This window comes from Chionomys nivalis, chromosome 20 (assembly GCF_950005125.1).
Source record: "Chionomys nivalis chromosome 20, mChiNiv1.1, whole genome shotgun sequence".
NCBI classification, from domain to species: domain Eukaryota; kingdom Metazoa; phylum Chordata; class Mammalia; order Rodentia; family Cricetidae; genus Chionomys; species Chionomys nivalis.
The window spans coordinates 54,703,898-54,723,287 of NC_080105.1; the positions used below are offsets into that span (position 1 = coordinate 54,703,898).

Below are 19,390 nucleotides of genomic sequence, written 5' to 3' on the forward strand. Positions count from 1 at the left end.
TGATGTCCTGGTTTGCTTCTTCGTTGTTGCAAAAACCCTACCCCCCCCCAAAAAAAAAAGCTGGGGAAAGAAGGGTTTATAAGATACTGAGGAAAGCCAAGGAAGGAACCTTGAGTAAGCTGAGACCACGGGAAAATTCCTAGCTTGTTTCCCCTGGATTACTCCACTGCCTTCCTTAAACAACTCAGGCCCAAACACCCAGGTACAGAACAGCCCACAGCAGGAGGGACTCTCTCCACTTCAGTTAACCATCAATAAAATGTTCCACAAACATGCCCATAAGACAATCTGATGCAGAAAATTTCTCAGTTGAGGCTCCCTTTTTTTTTTTTTCTGTTCCCCTCCCTGTCTCTCCCCTCCCCGCTTGAATCCTCCCCCAAGGTCCCCATGCTTCCAATTTACTCAGGAGATCTTGTCTTTTTCTACTTTCTACTTCCCATGTAGATTAGATCTATGTAAGTCTCTCTTAGTGTCCTCATTGTTGTCTAAGTTCTCTGGGATTGTGGTTTGTAGGCTGGCTTTCTTTGCTTTATGTTTAAAAACTACCTATGAGAGAGTACATGTGATAATTGTCTTTCTATGTCTGGGTTACCTCACTCAAAATGTTTTCTAGCTCCATCCATTTTCCTGCAAAATTCAAGCTGTTGTTAATTTTTTCTGCTGTGTAGTACTCCATTGTGTAAATATACCACATTTTCCTTATCCATTCTTCTGTAAAGGGGCATTTAGGTTGTTTCCAGGTTCTGGTTATGATAAACAAAACTGCTATGAACATAGTTGAGCACATGTCCTTGTGGCACAATTGAGCATCCTTTGGATATATACCCAAAAGTGGTATTACTGGGTCTTGAGGAAGGTTGTTTCCTAACTTTCTGAGAAATCACCACACTGACATCCAAAGGGGCTGTACCAGCTTGCATTCCCACCAGCAATGCAGAAATGTTCCCTTTTCCCCACATCCTCTCCAGCATAAGTTGTCATCAGTGTTTTTGATCTTGGCCATTCTTACAGGTGTAAGATGGAATCTCAGAGTTGTTTTGATTTGCATTTCTCTGACGACTCAGGATGTTGAACATTTCCTTAAGTGTCTTTCAGCTTGAGGAGTGCCTATCTCCAACCTCCCACCCCCTCCCACCCCCCACTGCCTGGTCATCTAGCTCAGGCCACCGTGCCCATCTAGCTTGTACATGGGTGCTAGGAATCAGAACACCCACTGTGCTGAGAGTCACCTCCTCACCCTCCTGTCCTTTTTATTTCTGTGTGGCCCTGCGACACAGGCATCGTGTGCACAGAGGCGCCCAGCGAGAATGCTTTTCAGGGCAACAGTGATGTTTTTAAAGACCCACTTTTAGGACGGTAGAGCTCCACAACCCAAGACACCACCAGTTCATTTACACGGTCAAGAATGTTTCAGGGAGCCGGGCGGTGGTGGCACACACCTTTAATCCCAGCACTCAGGAGGCAGAGGCAGGCGGATCTCTGTGAGTTTGAGACCAGCCTGGTCTACAAGAACTAGTTCCAGGACAGCCAGGGCTGTTACACAGAGAAACTCTGTCTCGAAAAACAAGAACAACAAAATAAAAACAAAGAATACCTTTGTGAGCACACAGAGGTACACAGCTTTTAAAATCCTGAGTTTTGAGTCATTCCTTTTGTTAAGGAGCAGGTGAGAGTCCTGGCTGGTCACAATCTATTATCTGTCTGCCTCTGATATTTAAGGAAAATACACAGAGAATTTTATAAAAAAAAAAAGTTTTGATTATTCTTTGAACCCGTGACAGGGAAAATCGGACTTCTTGCTTCAAATGCCTGGGTGGCCACATAATCACACGGAGAGAGTCTCTTCTTCATTCTTGTGATGTTAGACAGCTGTCAAAACCTGAAAGAAATTCCAAAAGGAAAGTCCTTAAATTTTTTTCCTTGCTGAATTATCATACAGAATAAATATCAAGGAGGAAGGGGATGATGTAAAAAATCTTCACTTCCGGGTAGAGATGGCGCACAATGGTGATGTATTGTTTTTAACATATACAATGATTGTAGGTTCAATGTCCAGCATCAAAAATACATTTAAAAGCCGGGCGGTGGTGGCGCACGCCTTTAATCCCAGCACTCGGGAGGCAGAGGCAGGCGGATCTCCGTGAGTTCGAGACCAGCCTGGTCTACAAGAGCTAGTTCCAGGACAGGAACCAAAACCACAGAGAAACCCTGTCTCGAAAAACCAAAAAATAAATAAATAAATAAATAAATAAAACATTTAAAAAGCCAGGCATGGTGGTGCACCTCTTTAATACTAGCCCTAAGAAAGCAGAGGCAAGAGCTGGAGAGATGGCTCAGTGGTTAAGAACACTGACTGCTCTTCCAGATGTCCTGAGTTCAATTCCCAGCAACTATGTGGTACTCATAACCATCCATAATGAGATCTGGTGCCCTCTTCTGGCCTGCAGGCAAACATACTGTATGTATAATAAATAAATAAATCTTAAAAAAAAAAAAAAAAAGCAGAAGCAGGCAGATCTCTGGAAATTCAAGACCAGCCTGGTTTACACAGTGAGTTCCAGGACAGCCAGGGATATATGGAGAGATCCTGTCTCAAAAAATCAAAATAAGCCACCATATATAAACAACATTTTTGTTGTTGTTAACCTATGACCAAAGGAACTGGTTATCTTGAGAAGAAATACTAGCATAAGTAGACAGAACATAATGTTGTAGTTTTTACCAAAGGTTAAAAAGCAGGGCTGGGTACGGTAGCCCATGCTTTTAATACCAGCACCTAGGAGGTAAGTTCACCGCCAGTCAGGAATGTACAATGAGACCTTGTCTAAAAAATAAAAAATCCCCATGTAATGTTGAAAGCATAAAGTGACAGAGCGTTAGTTTGAAGCAAAGGCAATCACAGAAACAGAAAATCTATCATTTCGAACCCAGTGTAAACTGGGTAGAGAGTAAGGGGGTGAAAAGATATGACTCAAGGGTTTTAAGCACAGACCCGTCTTTCTAATGGGGCTATCTGTTGAGCAGTAGAGAACTGGGGAAGAATAAGGCCTCTGACCCTATCTGACTTGTGATTTCAGACGTTTGTATTGGTCGGTATGAGCAGGCTGTGGATCCATGTAGAAAGAAGAACAATGTCCGCTTCTTTCGTTTTTGTTTGTTTCAAGTTTGGGACAAAATACACTGAGAAATAAAGAACTAAAACTCAGCATATTCATCCCTAAGCTGCTCTGAAATTTTGGTATATTTCTTGCCAGTATGCTTCCTAAAGCCTGAATATTTAAGACATGATGGGGCTGGAGAGATGGCTCTTGCTTCTCTTCCAGAGGACCCGCATTTGATTCCTAGCACCTATGTGGAGGCTCACAATGGTCTGAAGCTTTGTTCCAGAGCATCCAACACCCTCTTCTGTCCTCTATAGGCCAGAGATATGCACATGGCACACAGACAGACAGGTAGGCGACACACACATAAAATAAAAATTTTAATTTAAAAAATTTCACTATGCCACTCATGGTGGTACACACATCTGTAGAGCCAACACTTGGGAGGGAAGACAGGAGGAGAGCAGTTCAATGACATCTTTGGCCATATAGCAAGTCTGAAGTTAGCCAGGAATACATGGGACCCTGTCTCCACCCACCATCCCCACTCACAAACTTCACTGAGATTTAAGTGGTTTCAAATTTCGTAACTAAAAACATCTAGCTGGTGAGAAATTCTACACAAAACCCATAGTATTTATAAAGTAATACCAGTATGCAGGTTTTCTGATGTGTGCCTGCCTCACCCAGCAGCTATTACCATTTCTCTAGGTGATAGATACTCTGTGATGATAGGGGTACACACGGCAATGGGAAAACTCAGTCCCTTAACTTTGTGGAGTTTATAATGTCATGGACAGGCTAAACTGATAAACAGTGCCCCACAGAAAATAATTAAGTCTGTTATGGAGGGACACTCAACCTAAATGAGGGACAGAGGAGACTGGGAGAATGGAAAGGCTCCAGGGTCTCCTGGACCTGAACACTGGGCCAGAGCGAAGCTGCAGATCCCCATGTTGAGAGGAGGCACAACGGCTAATATTGACTACCAACTTGACAGAATCTAGAATCCCCTGAGAGGAGCCTCTGTGACGCCTGAGACTGTCTTGGTTAGGTAATTGAGGTGGGAGGATCCACCCTAAAGGGAGTCAACACCATTCCCAGGGCTTGAGTCTCGGATTGCGTAGAAAGAAGAAAAAGAATGCTAGCTGAGCACTGGCTCCTCCCTCTGTTTCCTGACTATGGACACAGCATGACCAGGATCCTGCCTCCCACCCGACTTCCCCTCTGTGACAGTCTGGACCCTGGAACTGTGAGCAAAACCAAACCCTTAAGTTGCCTTGTCATGCAACCTATGACTAACACAGGAGGCGAGAGATGGGGAGACGGGGGCAAAGTCTCACTCAGATGGAATTCACATGTACCCATGGAGAATGCAGTCTGATCCTTCTAAGAAACAACTGCCAGACCTCATTGGAAAGAAGGAACTGTGACCAAAGGCCCCCATCAGGATCAACAAGCATGCAGTTGGTGAGCCCCATCTACAGTCCCCAAGTGCCTCACATACCCCGGTGCTCAAATAGAAGCAGCTGAAAGGTCAGGGAATGCATCTCTCCAATAGACCATTAGTTATGCTCAGTGTCCCCTAGTTTACAATGACCCCAGGAATCTCTGGGCACTGAAGTTATGAGTCATTTCTTTTGGCCATTCCTGGAAGCATTAAAATGGATATTATTATAGGAAACAAAATAAATTAATAAATACACTTTTCTAAAAGGCCACCACCATTGCAGTGTGTTCAGTGGATCCAAAGGACATCAGTAACTGAAGAGAGCCAGTCTCAGAGGTCACATGTAATATGTCCCCACTTGGTCACATTGTTAATATGCCCAAATCAGGCAGGTTAGCTACCAGCCCTGGTGAGCATGTGATGGGGCTGGCCCTGGAAGTAGGTACCACTCAATACTTGCTGCTCCAGGGACGTTATCCTTCGCAGAGAGCCTTCCCTTGCTGGCTTCCCAAACAGAAGCCACATATAAATGATTAAGACGCAAACCCTGTCTCGAAAATCAAAAAAAAAAAAAAAAATTAAAAAATTAAAAGATTAAAAGATTAAGACGCTAACCGCTAAAAATCTTCCTTTAGAAATATGCCTCCTTGAACCATGGGTACAAGCCACCGCCATATTCCCTCATGCACCTCCCACATGGGAGGACTGTATGACAACACTCAACAGAAACAGGTGCCGCTGTCCCATCAATGCTACCATGCATCAAAGTGTAAAGATTACGAAGTGGTAGAAACCCAAGGCTGGGCCAGTCTGAGTGTGTGTGCAGATATAATACAGGGCACGGGGCGATGCCTGCCGGCTTCATGGTTGAGCTCTTCCCATGAAGCCATGTCATGAGCAGGTAGAGATAAAGAGGCAGGACCAATACAGGACAGAACTAATGAGAGGAATTACAATACTTAAGTCCTATTATTCCACCACAAAAATAAAACAAAAACTCCCCCCAAAACTTAGCCAGTCCTAAAAGATGGGACTCTAAAATTTGCAGTTGTAGGTAACTGAAACTTAATCACCGATAAATTGTAGGGGAGCTGGAATAAAAATGTGTGAGAAATTTCAAACCACAAAGGAAAGCAATGAACAGGTATAAATCACACAAAAAGAAAAACTCGAAGGGCAGATCCTGGGGAACTACGTCCAGGAAGGAAGTCTTACGGAGGAAGGAAGATGCTCAGGAGTAACAGTTAAGGAAGTAACAGGGAAGGCCCCTGGTTTGAAGAGCTACTGAGACCGCTGACTCAATGTTCACTACCCTCCGGCCATGGTCAACAGAAACAAACATGCTAGCACATCCGTGCAGAACTCTCAGATGCCAATGGCAGTGTGAGGAGTACACAGCTTCCACGGATGCTCTGACTCCACACTGGGGGCAGGAGGTAGTCATGGAAACAAGAGCACGCTCACCTCTCCCCAGGCATCTCTGGCAGGCTTTCCACTGGCCGGGCTTCCTGCTTTTCGTCACCTCTTTCTTTGTGCTTCTCTGTGGCTGCTTCTTCCCCTGTTTCCAGTTTCTTGAGAAGCTGAGAAATCATAACGTTAATAAAATATTACTCGATGCTATATCATAAAAGAAATTGTTAATTAAAAGTATATACTAATATTGAGCTCAAATGTTTAAAAAATAGGAGTGGTTGTAGGCCTAAAAATCAAAACCAAAAACAGCCCCCACCCAGCTGTTTTGGGTTCAATACATATGACACTATCAATGAAATCTTACAATTATGAAGATGACATAGGACTGTTAGAATAATGGCATCTGGGATGGAGAACATGATTCAGCGGTTAAGAACACTGGCTGTTCAACCAGAGAACCTGGGTTCAATTCCCAGCACCCACATGGCAACTCACAACTGTCTGTAACTCCAGTTCCAGGGGATATGACATCTTCACACCAATACACGAAAAATTAATTAATACATTATAAAGAAATAATCCCATCCAATTTAACAAAAGAACACTATAAAACAATTGTGTACTATGATCCAATTTTGATTTTCATGATAGTATACACATACCCTGCTAACAGCCAAACGCTGAGAAACACCTTAGGTGGTTTTGTCCTTGTGCCAACATTAAAGCGTCCTTACATAAAGCCATGATACAAATTTATCTAAAAGTCATTGTTACAGTTTGAGTATTAATTCCCCGCCTCCCCAAAGCTCATGTGTTAAATCCTTGGCCTCCAGCCAGAGGCACTATTTCAGAAACAGGTCACCAGAATACACCCTTGGGAGCTCTTTCGTGCCCCCACCGTGTTTTCCCTCTTTGTCCTCTAATTCCTGGCTATGTGGTAGTGAATGGCCTCTATCACACAAGCCCACACCCGACATCCTGGCCTCGAACTCACAGAGATCCGTCTGCCTCTGGCTCCCGAGTGCTGGGATTAAAGGCCACCACTGCCCGGCTCAGATTAGCACTCTTAAAAGTAAATCAAGGAGTTGGGTGTAATAGTGCTTTAATCTCAGCACTCAAGAAGCAGAGGCAGGCAAATGTTTGTGAGTTCAAGTTCAGCCTGGTCTACAAAGCAAGTTCCAGGATAGCCAGGGATATTGTCTCCCCGCCCCTGCTGAAAAAGAAATCAAAAATAAGTAAATAAGTAAGTAAGTAAGTAAATAAATATCAAGAGCTGGTGAAAGAGCTAAGCAAGTAAAGGTGATTGCTGCCAAGCCTGGTGACTTGAGCTTGACTCCCAAGACCTACATGGTGGAAACAGGGAATAGATCCCTGCAAATTGCTGACTTCCACATGCATGAACATAAACATACAAAATAAATAATAGCCAGGCACGGTGGTACACGCCTTTAATTCCAGTACTTGGGAGGCAGAGGCAGGTGGATCTCTGAGTTCCAGGCCAGCCTGATCTACAAAGTTAGTTCTAGGACAGCTAGGATTACACAGAGAAACCCTGTTTTGTAAAACCAAAAATTAATTAATTAAAAAATACTTTGCATCAGGATGGTAGGAAAGCTACCTTAAGAGTATCCCAAGAACTGGCTGGTGGTGGCGCATGCCTTTAATCCCAGCACTTGGGAGGCAGAGGCAGGCGGATCTCTGTGAGTTCGAGACCAGCCTGGTCTACAAGAGCTAGTTCCAGGACAGGTTCCAAAACCACAGAGAAACCCTGTCTCGAAAAACCAAAAAAAAAAAAAAAAAACTGGCTGGTCCCCAACCGTCCTAGGATAGGGATACATCCTATCCTAGGGTTCAGTGCATCTGGAACGTCCAGGGATACAGAGGGTTATGGAGAGAAAAGCCTTCTCAGGTTTATCCCCCTAAACAAGGCGGCCACTCAGGCTGTGTTCCAAGGGGGCCACCTGAGCTACCGGCAGACTATGATTTGTCCACAAGGCTGCTGTTTTTATGGACATGCAGATATGTGCTCATGGAGGCTTCTGCCCACATTTCAAAGGAAAGCCTAGAAGGCCAAAGAAAGATCAGAGTCCTTGTAAACCTGGGTGACAATATAGGGTGATGGGAGAAGGAACCCCTGGAAATGCCAGAACATGGTGCACACGCTAAGGAGCCACAGAGGATGCAGAGCAGAACCTCAGGGGAGAGCAGTGCCGTTCACACCCTAGGGGCTCACGGGACAGTGCACACAGGACGCAGACCTACAGCGCAGACTGTCCTGCTTTGGTCTGTTCTTCCCATGTTTCTCTCTGCTTCCTTCCTTTTGGAATGGGAATGTTTACTCTATACAATTGCATCTTTTAAAAATTTTTAAAAGTTTGTTTCTTAGTGTGTGTATGTGCTGGAGGTTGGGGTCACAGTCTGGATGTAGAAGTCAGAGGACAACTTTGTGGAGCAGCTCTCTCCCTCCACTTTTACATGGGTTTTAGCAGTTGAACTCAGGTTCTCCCAGGCTGGCACGGCAAGCGACTTTCCCTGAGGAGCCATCTTTAGCCATCACTATCCTGAAGGCATGCCACTTGCTTCTTAGTTTACTGATGCTAAGAATTAGCCTGGAGTCCTAGACAGAGCTTTGCATTTTGACTTCTGGATGTTGCTGTTGCAAATGTTAAGAGTCTGGAGATTTGTAGAGATGGAGGAAATGAATTTTACATTATGAGATAGCTTGAGTCATTGGAGTGCAGAGGCAGATGGTACAGCTTTAATACACAGTCACCCGTAGATTAATTTGTTGAATGTCTGGTCCCTAGTTGGTTGTACCACGACATGTGGGGCACACACACAAAATAAATAAATAAATTTAAATTAGTTCACTTATGTTGAAGCAGACAATGTAAGGAAGGTACCGGGAGTTATTATTAAATGTGTGTGCCATGTCTCCACCCATGTGACATTATGACTTTGAATATCTCCTTTCATGTAAGTGCAGGAATCACCAACAGAAAAAACACCTGGGGCAAGCGGGGCTTTGGGGATTAATAGGGCTCAGGTCACTGACATCCTACCCTAGCCCTCCTGTGCTTCCATGGTTTCTCAGCCTGGAAACACCACTGCGCTGGTTCTCAGGAAGGAGATTGGCTACTAGTGACTCTGGTCCTTCTTGGACGCTGGGATTGAGGCTTAACCCTGTAAGCTCACTAAGGTCTTTCTGGTGCCAAGTCCGCAGCCTGAGCTGTCTATGGCCTTAGCCCCTCATGGCAGAGTCTGAGACCCTAGCTGTGTGCTGTGCAGGCGACTGCAGACTAGGTGTGGTGACTGGAGCAGGGCTCCGAGACAGACACACTCTCCACGGCGTGCCTGGAGGGGCACAGACGGGCTGCGTCCACATGCCCCATCTCTAATTACTCACTGCCTCTAGATCCTTAGGCTATGGGTGCAAGTTCTCCTAGCATTTTTATTTTTCATGCATTTTAAAAGTTACATTCTGAGGATGATCTGAATACATATGATGTTTCATCAGTTGATCTGAGTACTACGTGGCTATGCTGTCAGAAGAGGAAGCCTAAGGGTTTGTTTCTCTAGGTCTGACCAGATCAACTCTTGCGGGTTTTATGTTCACATCTTTTTTTTTCTATTGAAAGAATTCTGGACTTATTTCAATTGACTTAAATACATAGTTTTTGGCTTTGGATTCTAATTGCATACTAAAAAATGCAAAAATGCTACATCCTAAATACTTTAAGATAAACTTTAAATTATAACTAAGTTATAAGGTCCACATTTCACACAGCTGAGTTGGGGGTCCTTCTTCCATATTATTTTAAGATTTAATTTTATTTTATGTATATGGGTGTTTGCCTACATATTTGTATCTGCACCTCCATATGCCACAGAGGCCAGAAGAGAGAATCAGATCCTCTGGAACTGGAGTTACAGATGATTGTGAGCTGTGGTGTGTGTGCTGGGAACCAAACTCAGGTCCTATGCAAAAGCAGCCAGTACTTCTAACCTCTGAGCATCTCCCCAGTGCTCCTAACTGACCGCTGAGCATCTCCCCAGTGCTCCTAACCGACCGCTGAGCATCTCCCCAGTGCTCCTAACTGACAGCTGAGCATCTCCCCAGTGCTCCTAACTGACCGCTGAGCATCTCCTCAGTGCTCCTAACTGACTGCTGAGCATCTCCCCAGTGCTCCTAACTGACCGCTGAGCATCTCTCCAGCCCTGGCCTTTGTTTACTTGAGATAAGTTCTTGCTATCTAATCCAGCCCAACCTTGAATTGTTGAGCTTCGTGTCTCTGTCTCTTCTTCACTGCTGGCAACACAGGCTTATGCTAAAACACTCAGCTTATGTGGCACTGGGACTCAAAAGCACAGCTTATCTCATTTTAGGTAAGTACTCTACTGACTGAGTTACATCTCCAGCCCTTGTGAGTAGTTTTTGGAAGATTATCCCTGCTCATTAGTCTTCTGCTCCTACAGCTTTGGTCAAATTCCCTGACTTCACTGCTACTTAAATAGTATGCAATTTTAAAACAACAGAGACCATGGAGCTGGTGATAAGGCTCAGTGGTTAAGAGTGTGTGTGTTGCTCCCAAAGAGGACCTGGATTAGGTTCTAACACCCACATGGTGGCTCACTACCATCACTGACTCCAGCTCCCGGGGACTCCATGTTCTCTTCTGGCTTCTACAGCTCTCAGGCACTATGTGGTACATACATACAGACTTTGCTAACCATAGACATGTTCCTTATTATTAAAAGTAATACTTAATGACAGCAAATACTTTCTTTATATTGTACGGTTCTTCAGAATCTCAGTAAGATTTCTTGAATCTTCCATGGAGTAAGGTAAAACCATGCGGGGCAAAATCTCAGTTTAAAAAAGTCCTAGGAAGGGCTGATTCCAACTCTGACCAATATCAAGGAGGGAAATCTCTTCAATCCACGTGAATGAGTGCACCATTCATGGGGAAAACTGGACACGAGGGTGAAACCTATGGGTGCTGCCTAGTGCGAAGTCTCAGATGTGAGTCTGAGTTCTGAGGTGCTGAGGCGGGACCCAGAGAAGTCAGGCAGGTAGTTCTCAGGTATGTTTTTACTCAGGAAAATCTAAGGCAGGGACCCTTTGGGTGCTGTGACCCATTCCACACTGGGGGCCAGGGCCTCATGCCTTCCACCACCTCAGCACACCCAGGTTTGATAAGGACGCCTGAGCTGAGGGGGAGCGTCTGAGGCCACTGTTGTAGAATGGATATAAAGAACTGATAAACGAAAGGCTGGATTAATTGAAAGTGTTTTATGATTTGGGGCAAAAGAAAAAATGTTTCCTCCAAATTACCTTAATCTTCACCTCCTTCTCAGCTCTCTTCTGCTTATCCGCCTCCTTCCTTCTCCACTTCTCCTCTTCCCTCCTTTTCCTTTTCTCTTCTTCCCGGAAACGCTTCTTTTCCAGCTCCCTCCTCCTCCGCTCTTCGCGTTTTTCTTCTCGAATTCTCTGAAGATTTAGCCAAACACAGACGTAAATTGTATGGAGAGAAACAGCAGGCATAGGATAGATATTCACCAGGCAAAACGTCACCTACCTGCTTTTCTAGTTTTCTAGTTTTAATATATTCCAAAAGAGGTGTGGTTCTTCTGGCTAAAAAACAAAAATTGAAATGCATTACATATTATTTATAAATTGAGATTTATTTTAAATACTTGTTTCCAATTTAATATTTAAAAAATTAGGGGAAGAGGGCTGGAAAGATGGGTCAGAGGTTAAGTGCACTGGCTGATCTTCCAGAGGTCGTTGAGTTCAATTCCCAGCAACCATATGGTGGTTCACAACCACCTATGACAAGATATGTTGCTCTCTTCTGGTGTACAGTCAAACATGCAGATAGAACACTGTCTGCATAATAAACAAACAAACAAACAAACAAATCTTTTTTAAAAAATTAGGGGAAGAATATTATCTCTAAAATTTATATGAGTATGCCCTGTACCCGGGGCATTCTTATTCAATTATTGCAAATCCAAGTAATTTGGAGGGGTACTGATAATTTTGCATACAGGAGGCACGCCTTTTTAAAGCTTTTTATTAGCATATATCAATTATACACGATAACGGGTCAATATGACATTTTCATACATGCCTATAATTTTGATCACATTTACACTCTCCATGACCCACCCTTGACCTCTCCTGCCCCTCAGACCCCTTTCTTTCTCTTCCCAGCTACCCCTCTTACTTCCATGGTCTACCTTCCCTGTTGCTGTCTGGTGACCCAGAGAGTTTAGTTAGGGCTGATTTAGGGTTCCAGGTGAGTGGCTGTGGCAGGAACACAGGCGACGGTGGAGACAAGGCACATGATTCTTTTTCCTAAAGTCGTCAGAGAATATTGCTCCCATTCATGTGCATGTGATATCTTCTCACAGGGTACTAATATCTTTTCAGGCTTTTGATGAACCATAGCATTTACATATTTACTTTGATATCATGCAAATTGTCGGGATTTTTTCTTTTCCACTTTTTAGTGTTTTTTTTTTTTTTTTTAAGGTTTATTTAGTTTTACTTTATCAGTATGAAAGTTTGTCTGCATGTATGTCTATGCACCATATTCATGCCCAGTGCCTGCGGAGGTCAAAACAGGGTGTCAGATTCCCCGGAACTGCCATGTGGCTGGTGGGAACTGCTCAGGTCCTCTGCAGAAGCAACAAGTGCTTCAGCCACAGAACCATTTCTCCAGTCCCAATAATACAAGGTCTTGAATACATGCCAATCTAATCCCAAAATCCAAAATCTGAAATGCCTTCAGTCACAGTTTGAGCGCAGTCATAATGGCATAGTGGGAAAGTCTACACAGGATTTTATGGAACAGGTCTGACAGAGATGCATTACAAGTGTCCTATAAAACTGCCTTTGGGCTGTGTGTAAAATACATAGAAAACACAAATTGTATCTTTTTTTTTTTAAAAGATTTTTAAAAAATATTTATTTGTTATGTATATTCTGTCTATGTGTATGCCTGCAGGTCAGAAGAGGGCACCAGACCTCATCACAGATAGTTGTGAGCCCCATGTGGATGCTGGGAATTGAACTCAGGACCTTTGGAAGAATAGGCAATGCTCTTAACCGCTGAGCCATCTCTCCAGCCCCACAAATCTTTAGTTTTATTAATCTTAATGTTTTATTACATATATTACATATATGCAAATATTGAAAGCCCCAAACAGAACATTTCTGATCCTTATCATTTTAGATATTCAATCTCCTTTATACTCAGTAAAACCACAATAATGTGAAATTAACTCTAAAGTTTAGAAAATGATTCCATTCAGCCCTGCTGACCGAAAAGCAGCCATTCCACTGGGTGTGCTTAAAGAACACACCCAGCTTCTACCTTGACATCACCTCTCCTGCTCCTCAGCCCTCATATCTGATTGGGATGACAGGTGCCCCAGCATGCTACAGGCCTACAGGCGTCCCTCACCAGAGGGACTAGCTCCAAAGGGAGGCATTGCATGGCCTACAAATGTAAGGACATGGTGAGAAGCCAGGAATTGTCTGGGTCTGCCTACAGCTCTTTAAGATCTTACACTGAATGGGGCTGGGAAGTATCCTTGGATGCTCCTGAGAGCTGGCATGACATTTCCAGAACTGTGAGGTTCAGGAACTAGTAGAAGTCTGAGAAAGCCCCTGCGCATGGGTCCCTAAATTCAAACCAGGGGCCTCTGATACCCTCGCCTGACAGATCAAATGGTTCTCGGTCTTAAATGGAGTGGACATGGTCAGATGCCCACATTTTATGGCAGCTGCTGTGGCCAGGGATGGAATCAATCTGGCAGAAATGAATTTATTTTAAAGAGATCCTTGGGCTATCAGACTAACAAAACAACGGATGCCAAGATAAAGATTAGTAACATGACACACGTCCCTCCTCCTTCCCTAATTACTGGATCACAAAATTTTACAAGGCTCAAGGAGGTGATGGGGTTTGCTGAGGCTGCAAAGGGCCATGTCTCAGAGCTAATCCTAGGCCTGTCCATTCCAAAGACCCTGCTTCACTCAACGACACCAGCACTCCTGCCGGCGTGAGTCCATCAGGATTCTGTTCACACCTTATTGGTTAGGCTTGCTCATGAGACTCCATGGAAGGTAAAAGCTAAGAAAAGACTGGCAACTGCTATCAATTGCATGGTGAAGGCTCAGACTTCCAAGGAGAAGCAGCAAGTACAGAAGTACGGCTGGGATGAACGCACCACACACGTGAGGACGGTGAGTACGAGTCCCTGGCACTGTGTCATCAACAGGCAAGCACCTCTGGCAATATAATGAGATGTCAGGGACAGAGGATAGATACTGTTTCTATCAAGCCTGTAACAAAAAGAAATTTTACCCTCATCTGGAGAAAAGGAGAATTAAATACATACTCCATTAGTAAGAATCTCAATAAAGAAACAAGCAGAACGGACCCAGGAGCTCTCTCGTCTTCACTTCTATCTCTCCCAGAAGTGTCTCAGGACTGGCACCGGCTTTTTCTTCCTCCAAGCTGTATGTCTCCAGAAACTGTTTATATTCTGGGTCTGTAAATTTAAAACAGAATGAATGAGTGAACGGCTACATCTCCCTCTCTAACGACAGGCAATGTTGGATCAGCACGTTTAATCTGTGGGCTTAGAATTCAGCCTTTGAAAAGGAAGGGCTCACCATCTTCAATGCTTCCAGTCTTGGTATCCTTTTTCTTCAGCTTCTTCTTGGCAATCTTCTGGAACGGAGCAAACTCCACCACTGCGGGATACTCCAGGCCTTTTATGGAGACATGTGCCAAACGTCACTATGAAACTGCCGTCCTCACAGAGGAAAACAATCATCAAACTTCCATGGGGATGAAGCAGGACAAGTGACTGCTTTGGGAAGAGCGGGTGGCAAAGAAGCCAGTCTTTACTACGCGACATGGCCCCGAGGGGCCATTCACAGCCTCAAACCGCTCACTTGAAAAGGGAGGAAACCCAGCTATTCCACATTACTTCCGAGTAATCTACGGAGTGTCATCAGTTAGTTCTGTTTTGTTGCTGTTGCTTTGGTTTTTCAAGACAGGGATCCTCTTCCAGTCAGTGTTTTTGTTTGGTTTTGTGTCTAGTTACAATTGACTATTTTAAAGCAGGATTCTTTTTTTTTTTAAAGATTTATTATTTATTTATTTATTATGTATACAATATTCTGCCTCCATGTATGCCTGCACGCCAGAAGAGGGCATCAGATCTCATTACAGATGGTTGTGAGCCACCATGTGGTTGCTGGGAATTGAACTCAGGACCTCTGGAAGAGCAGGCAGTGCTCTTAACCACTGAGCCATCTCTCCAGCCCCCCCTCCCTTTTTTTTTAAATGTGCATTAGTGGTTTTGCCTGAGATGTGGGATTCCCCTCTGTATGCCATGAATATGTTTTATTGCCATTGGTTAAAAGAAGCTTCTTTGGCCTATGGCAGGGCAGAATAGAGTTAGGTGGGAAAACTAAACTGAATGCTGGGAGAAAGAAGGCAGAGTCAGCCAGATGCCATGTAGCTGCCCAAGATGCAAGATGTGAGGTAACAAACCACGAGCCTCTTGGTAAAATGCAAAATAATAGAAATGGGTTAATTTAAGATGTAAGAGTTAGCTAGGAATATTCCCGAGCCATTGGCCAAACAGTGTTATAATTAATAGAGTTTTGTGTGATTATTTGGGTCTGGGTGGCCAGGAAATGAAAGCACAGTCTGCATTTACATGCCTGTGTGTATGTCTGTGCAAGCATGTTGGATCCTGTAGAACAGGAGTTACAGACAGTTGTGAGCTGCCATGTGGGTGTTGGGAATTGAACTCAGGTCCTCTGGAAGAGCAGCCAGTGCTCTTACCCACTGAGCCATCTCCCCAGCTCCACATCAGCTATTTTCATTTTAAGATGTTATGGGATAGAGAGGACTGTGGTTAAGAGCATTTCTGTTCTTGCACAGGACCTGGATTTGGTTTTAAGCACCTCACATCAGGTGATTCACAAACACCTGCAACTCCAATTCCAGGGAATCTGATGCCTTCTTCCGGCTTCTGAGGATACCTGTACACACATGGTATACACACATGCATTTAGGCACACACACATAAATAAAAATAAAATTTTAAAAAGAATTAATGCTAAGATGTAAATTCAACTACTACACTGTTATCCAGACTCCAGGAAATTACTCCACTTAAAAGAGGCACAGGCTAAAGGGTCTGGAGACTTCAAGGACATGTGCTATGGTTTACGTAAGGTTTGTTTCAAACCAAGGTGAACATATAAAAACATGTTCTCTGTTAACAGACTTTAACCAACACAGGGAACACTTTACCTTAGAAGTAAATCACTAAACAGTATCATTTAAAATCTAGTTAGTAACAAACTCTAAATCTGTAACTTGAACCTACTGGAATACATGTTGTGCAGTAAGTAACTTTGCAGAAAGAAGAACAAGAAGGGGCTGGAGCTGGCAAGAGGGCTTAGCGGGTGATAGTACTTCCTGCTAACCCTGATGACCTAAGTTAGATCCCTGGGACCCATACAGTGAAAGGAGAGAACTGACTCTGACAAGCTGCCCTCTGATCTCCACAATTACAACATGACACAGAAGTGTATACACACACAGAGAAGTATTCACACATAGGAGCATATACACACACACAGAGGAGTATACACACAGGAGTGTACAAACACACAGAGGAGTGTATCCACACACAGGAGCGTTCACACACACAGTAGTGTTCATACACACAGAGGAGTATACACACAGGAGTGCAAACACACATAGAGGAATATATACACACACAGGAGTGTACACACACACAGAGGAGTATACACACAGGAGTGTACAAACACACAGAGGAGTGTATCCACACACGAGTGTACACACACAGAGGAGTGTTCATACACACAGAGGAATATATATACACACAGGAGTGTACACACACAGAGGAGTGTCCACACACAGTAGAGTGTACACACACACATAGAAGTGTATACACACACATAGGAAGCGTATACACAGACAAGTGTACACACATGAGTGTATACACAGAGGAGCATACAAACACACACAGGATCTAACCTTTATTGCCAATGAAGATATATCCATCAAAGCGATCTCTGAACAGAAGGATGTCATCAGGGTTCCGGAAGTTAATGTACGCTCGTGAGTAGAGATGAGGATAGAGACTGAGACAAGAAGGACAGTGTTAGTCAAACTGCAGGGTGCCCTTAGTTCTCTCTTTCTCATCTTTTATTAACACAGCACATGCTTTTTATGCCAAAGATCACTTCTCAGCTAATTACAACAATCTGGATATTCTTTAGCAAAAAAACAAAACCAAAAAACCCCAACCATTAACTGAAGTCTTGAGTGCTCAGGAGCATCCATAAAGTACACAACCAAGGTTAAAATACTAGACTTCAGCCAGGCAGTGGTGGCGCACACCTTTAATCCCTGCACAGGGAGGCAGAGGCAGGAGGCTCTCTGTGAGTTTGAGGTCAGCATGGTCTACAGAGTGAGGTCCAGCCAGGGCTACACAGAGACACTCTGTCTCGAAAAACAAATACTAGAAGTCAGAAATCACCCAAAGGTCACGGATATTTTTAGTCATTGGGACATCAAGAACAAGACTAGTCCTGGCTCGATCATGGGTGAGGATGCTGCACTATGAGGTTCTTTTTGGATGGGTAGACCAGTTTCAGGTGTGTGTTGGTATTTAAGGAAAATGAAACCATTCTCCCTGTCTCAGCCACACTTCTTTTCACAGGTAGGAACTCTTCAGTTCCAGTTCACGGAGACGATTACAGGTCGAGAAGAATGTTCATAGGAGGGTGCAAGGTACAAGGAGGGGTTGGGATTGTACCCCGAGTTGGGATTGTACCCCTGCTGTTTTAACTGTTTTTCTAAATTTCAGCGATCTGAAAATCATCTGTGGTTTCAAATGACACCTGTTTAATAATTACTTATATGTTTATTTGAAGACTTTTTCTTTTTCTTTTTTTTTTACAAAAATAGGTATCCAGAAGGAAATTACATATTGCATAAATGAAAACATAGAAGTAAATATCGTGAAAAATCACGAATCCCAGTGGTGCTGAGATCTGCTGGTCAGGCCAGGCCTGTGTTGCTCCCATCACCTCAGGCCACAACCTGTCTGACTGGGTGGTGGTGCTGACAGGAGCAGGGTGGCAATTGCGAGGTTTGCGATTCTATTCCTCTGGACTCAGTGACTGGCCCTTCACTAGCGAAAACACTCCAGACTCAGGCGCGTAAGGGATGCACTCTGCTGTATCTCATCATACACTTTATTAAAAGCTACGTGTGGAGGACGTCCTGGAAACGCAAAGGGCCAAAAGCGCGGTGCCACCGGCGCACCAAGGTTCTGATAGAGGGCCGCGGCGACTCGCCCATCATAACGTGGGCGTGCCCTGACATCTGGAAGGGGTCCTCAGTCCACCCTTCACCTGTGCCCTGCCTGTGGCCCGCAGCAGCCCTCACCTGAGGTCCGCAGCTACCACCTCGAAGTAGTCGTGCGCAGGCAGGGGGCGCAGTTGCTCCTCCAGCTGCTCTTTGGTGAGGCCAGGGGGCAGACGCCGGAGGACCACCTGGGGTGAGCAAGGCTAGTTAATTTAGGTGCTGCCGCCCGCTCCGCCCACCCAGGCCGTGAGCTCGGCTGCTCCCCGACCCTCGTCCGCCAAGCCGGTGCCACCCATGCTCCCCGACCTCTGCCTGCTCAAGAGGAGGCGGCGGCTAGCGTCACCACGGCAACGCCGCGGCCCCGGCCCCGCCCCTCTGGGCTTCAAGGCGTCTTCTCGCGAGAATGCCTGACTGCACAAGCGCAGTCGCCCCACGGAGGATTATGAGGCCCCACGCCCACCTTGCTCAGCGCCGTCCTCTTTTCCTCGCGAGGCTTGCCCGCCCCGCTCTCACTGAAGGACGGGGCCGGGGCCAGCGCGGACTCCCTCCGAGGCGACTCGCGGCGGAATTGGGCCTCCGGGGCCGACAGTTTCTCCCTCCAGCTGGGGCCCCGCGCAGACAGGGCAGCGCCCGGGCCTCCTGCCCCCTCTTCCGAGCGCATCCCCACCGGCCGCCCGCCGCCGCCTCCTCCTCCGCGACAACGAAGCCTCGCGAGGACTAGGCAGCCCCTCCCTTGGCATTCGATGGTCCAGCGTCCCCTCCCCGGCCCTGACGGGGGAAGGGGCGGTACCAGTGCTGCCTAGCGCCGGTCGGGGGCATCCCGGACAGCCCTGAATTCAGTTCACGCGTGTGCTGAATCCAACCTTTTCCAGAAAAAAAAAAAAAAAAATCCTTAGCATGCTACAGCAACGAAGACAGGAGATCAATACTGTCACTGTGCACGGAAAACAGACGCACGCTCCGGACATCCTGTGGGCTGCTGAGCT

At 45.1% G+C, this 19,390-nt stretch overlaps 1 protein-coding gene across 1 annotated transcript; it reads right to left on the bottom strand.

The window, feature by feature from the left end:
* Positions 1–1,424: 1,424 nt before the first annotated feature.
* On the bottom strand, positions 1,425–19,104 carry Upf3a (UPF3A regulator of nonsense mediated mRNA decay). Its single transcript, XM_057752626.1, has 9 exons — positions 18,865–19,104; positions 18,486–18,592; positions 17,067–17,173; positions 14,654–14,752; positions 14,419–14,529; positions 11,544–11,599; positions 11,300–11,455; positions 6,016–6,131; positions 1,425–1,879 (listed from the first exon to the last, which is right to left on the bottom strand). The coding sequence occupies exons 1-9, from the start codon at positions 19,063–19,065 to the stop codon at positions 1,873–1,875; spliced, it is 960 nt and encodes a 319-aa protein (XP_057608609.1). The 5' UTR covers positions 19,066–19,104; the 3' UTR covers positions 1,425–1,872.
* Positions 19,105–19,390: the final 286 nt, after the last annotated feature.

Coding starts and splice junctions, on each gene's coding strand:
- Upf3a (XM_057752626.1), bottom strand. CDS start 19,065: ATGCGCTCGGAAGAGGGGGCAGGAGGCCCGGGCGCTGCCCTGTCTGCG. Junction 18,593..18,864: donor AGAGGACGGCGCTGAGCAAG/GTGGGCGTGGGG, acceptor TGCTCACCCCAG/GTGGTCCTCCGGCGTCTGCC. Junction 11,456..11,543: donor CTAGAAAACTAGAAAAGCAG/GTAGGTGACGTT, acceptor CTAAATCTTCAG/AGAATTCGAGAAGAAAAACG.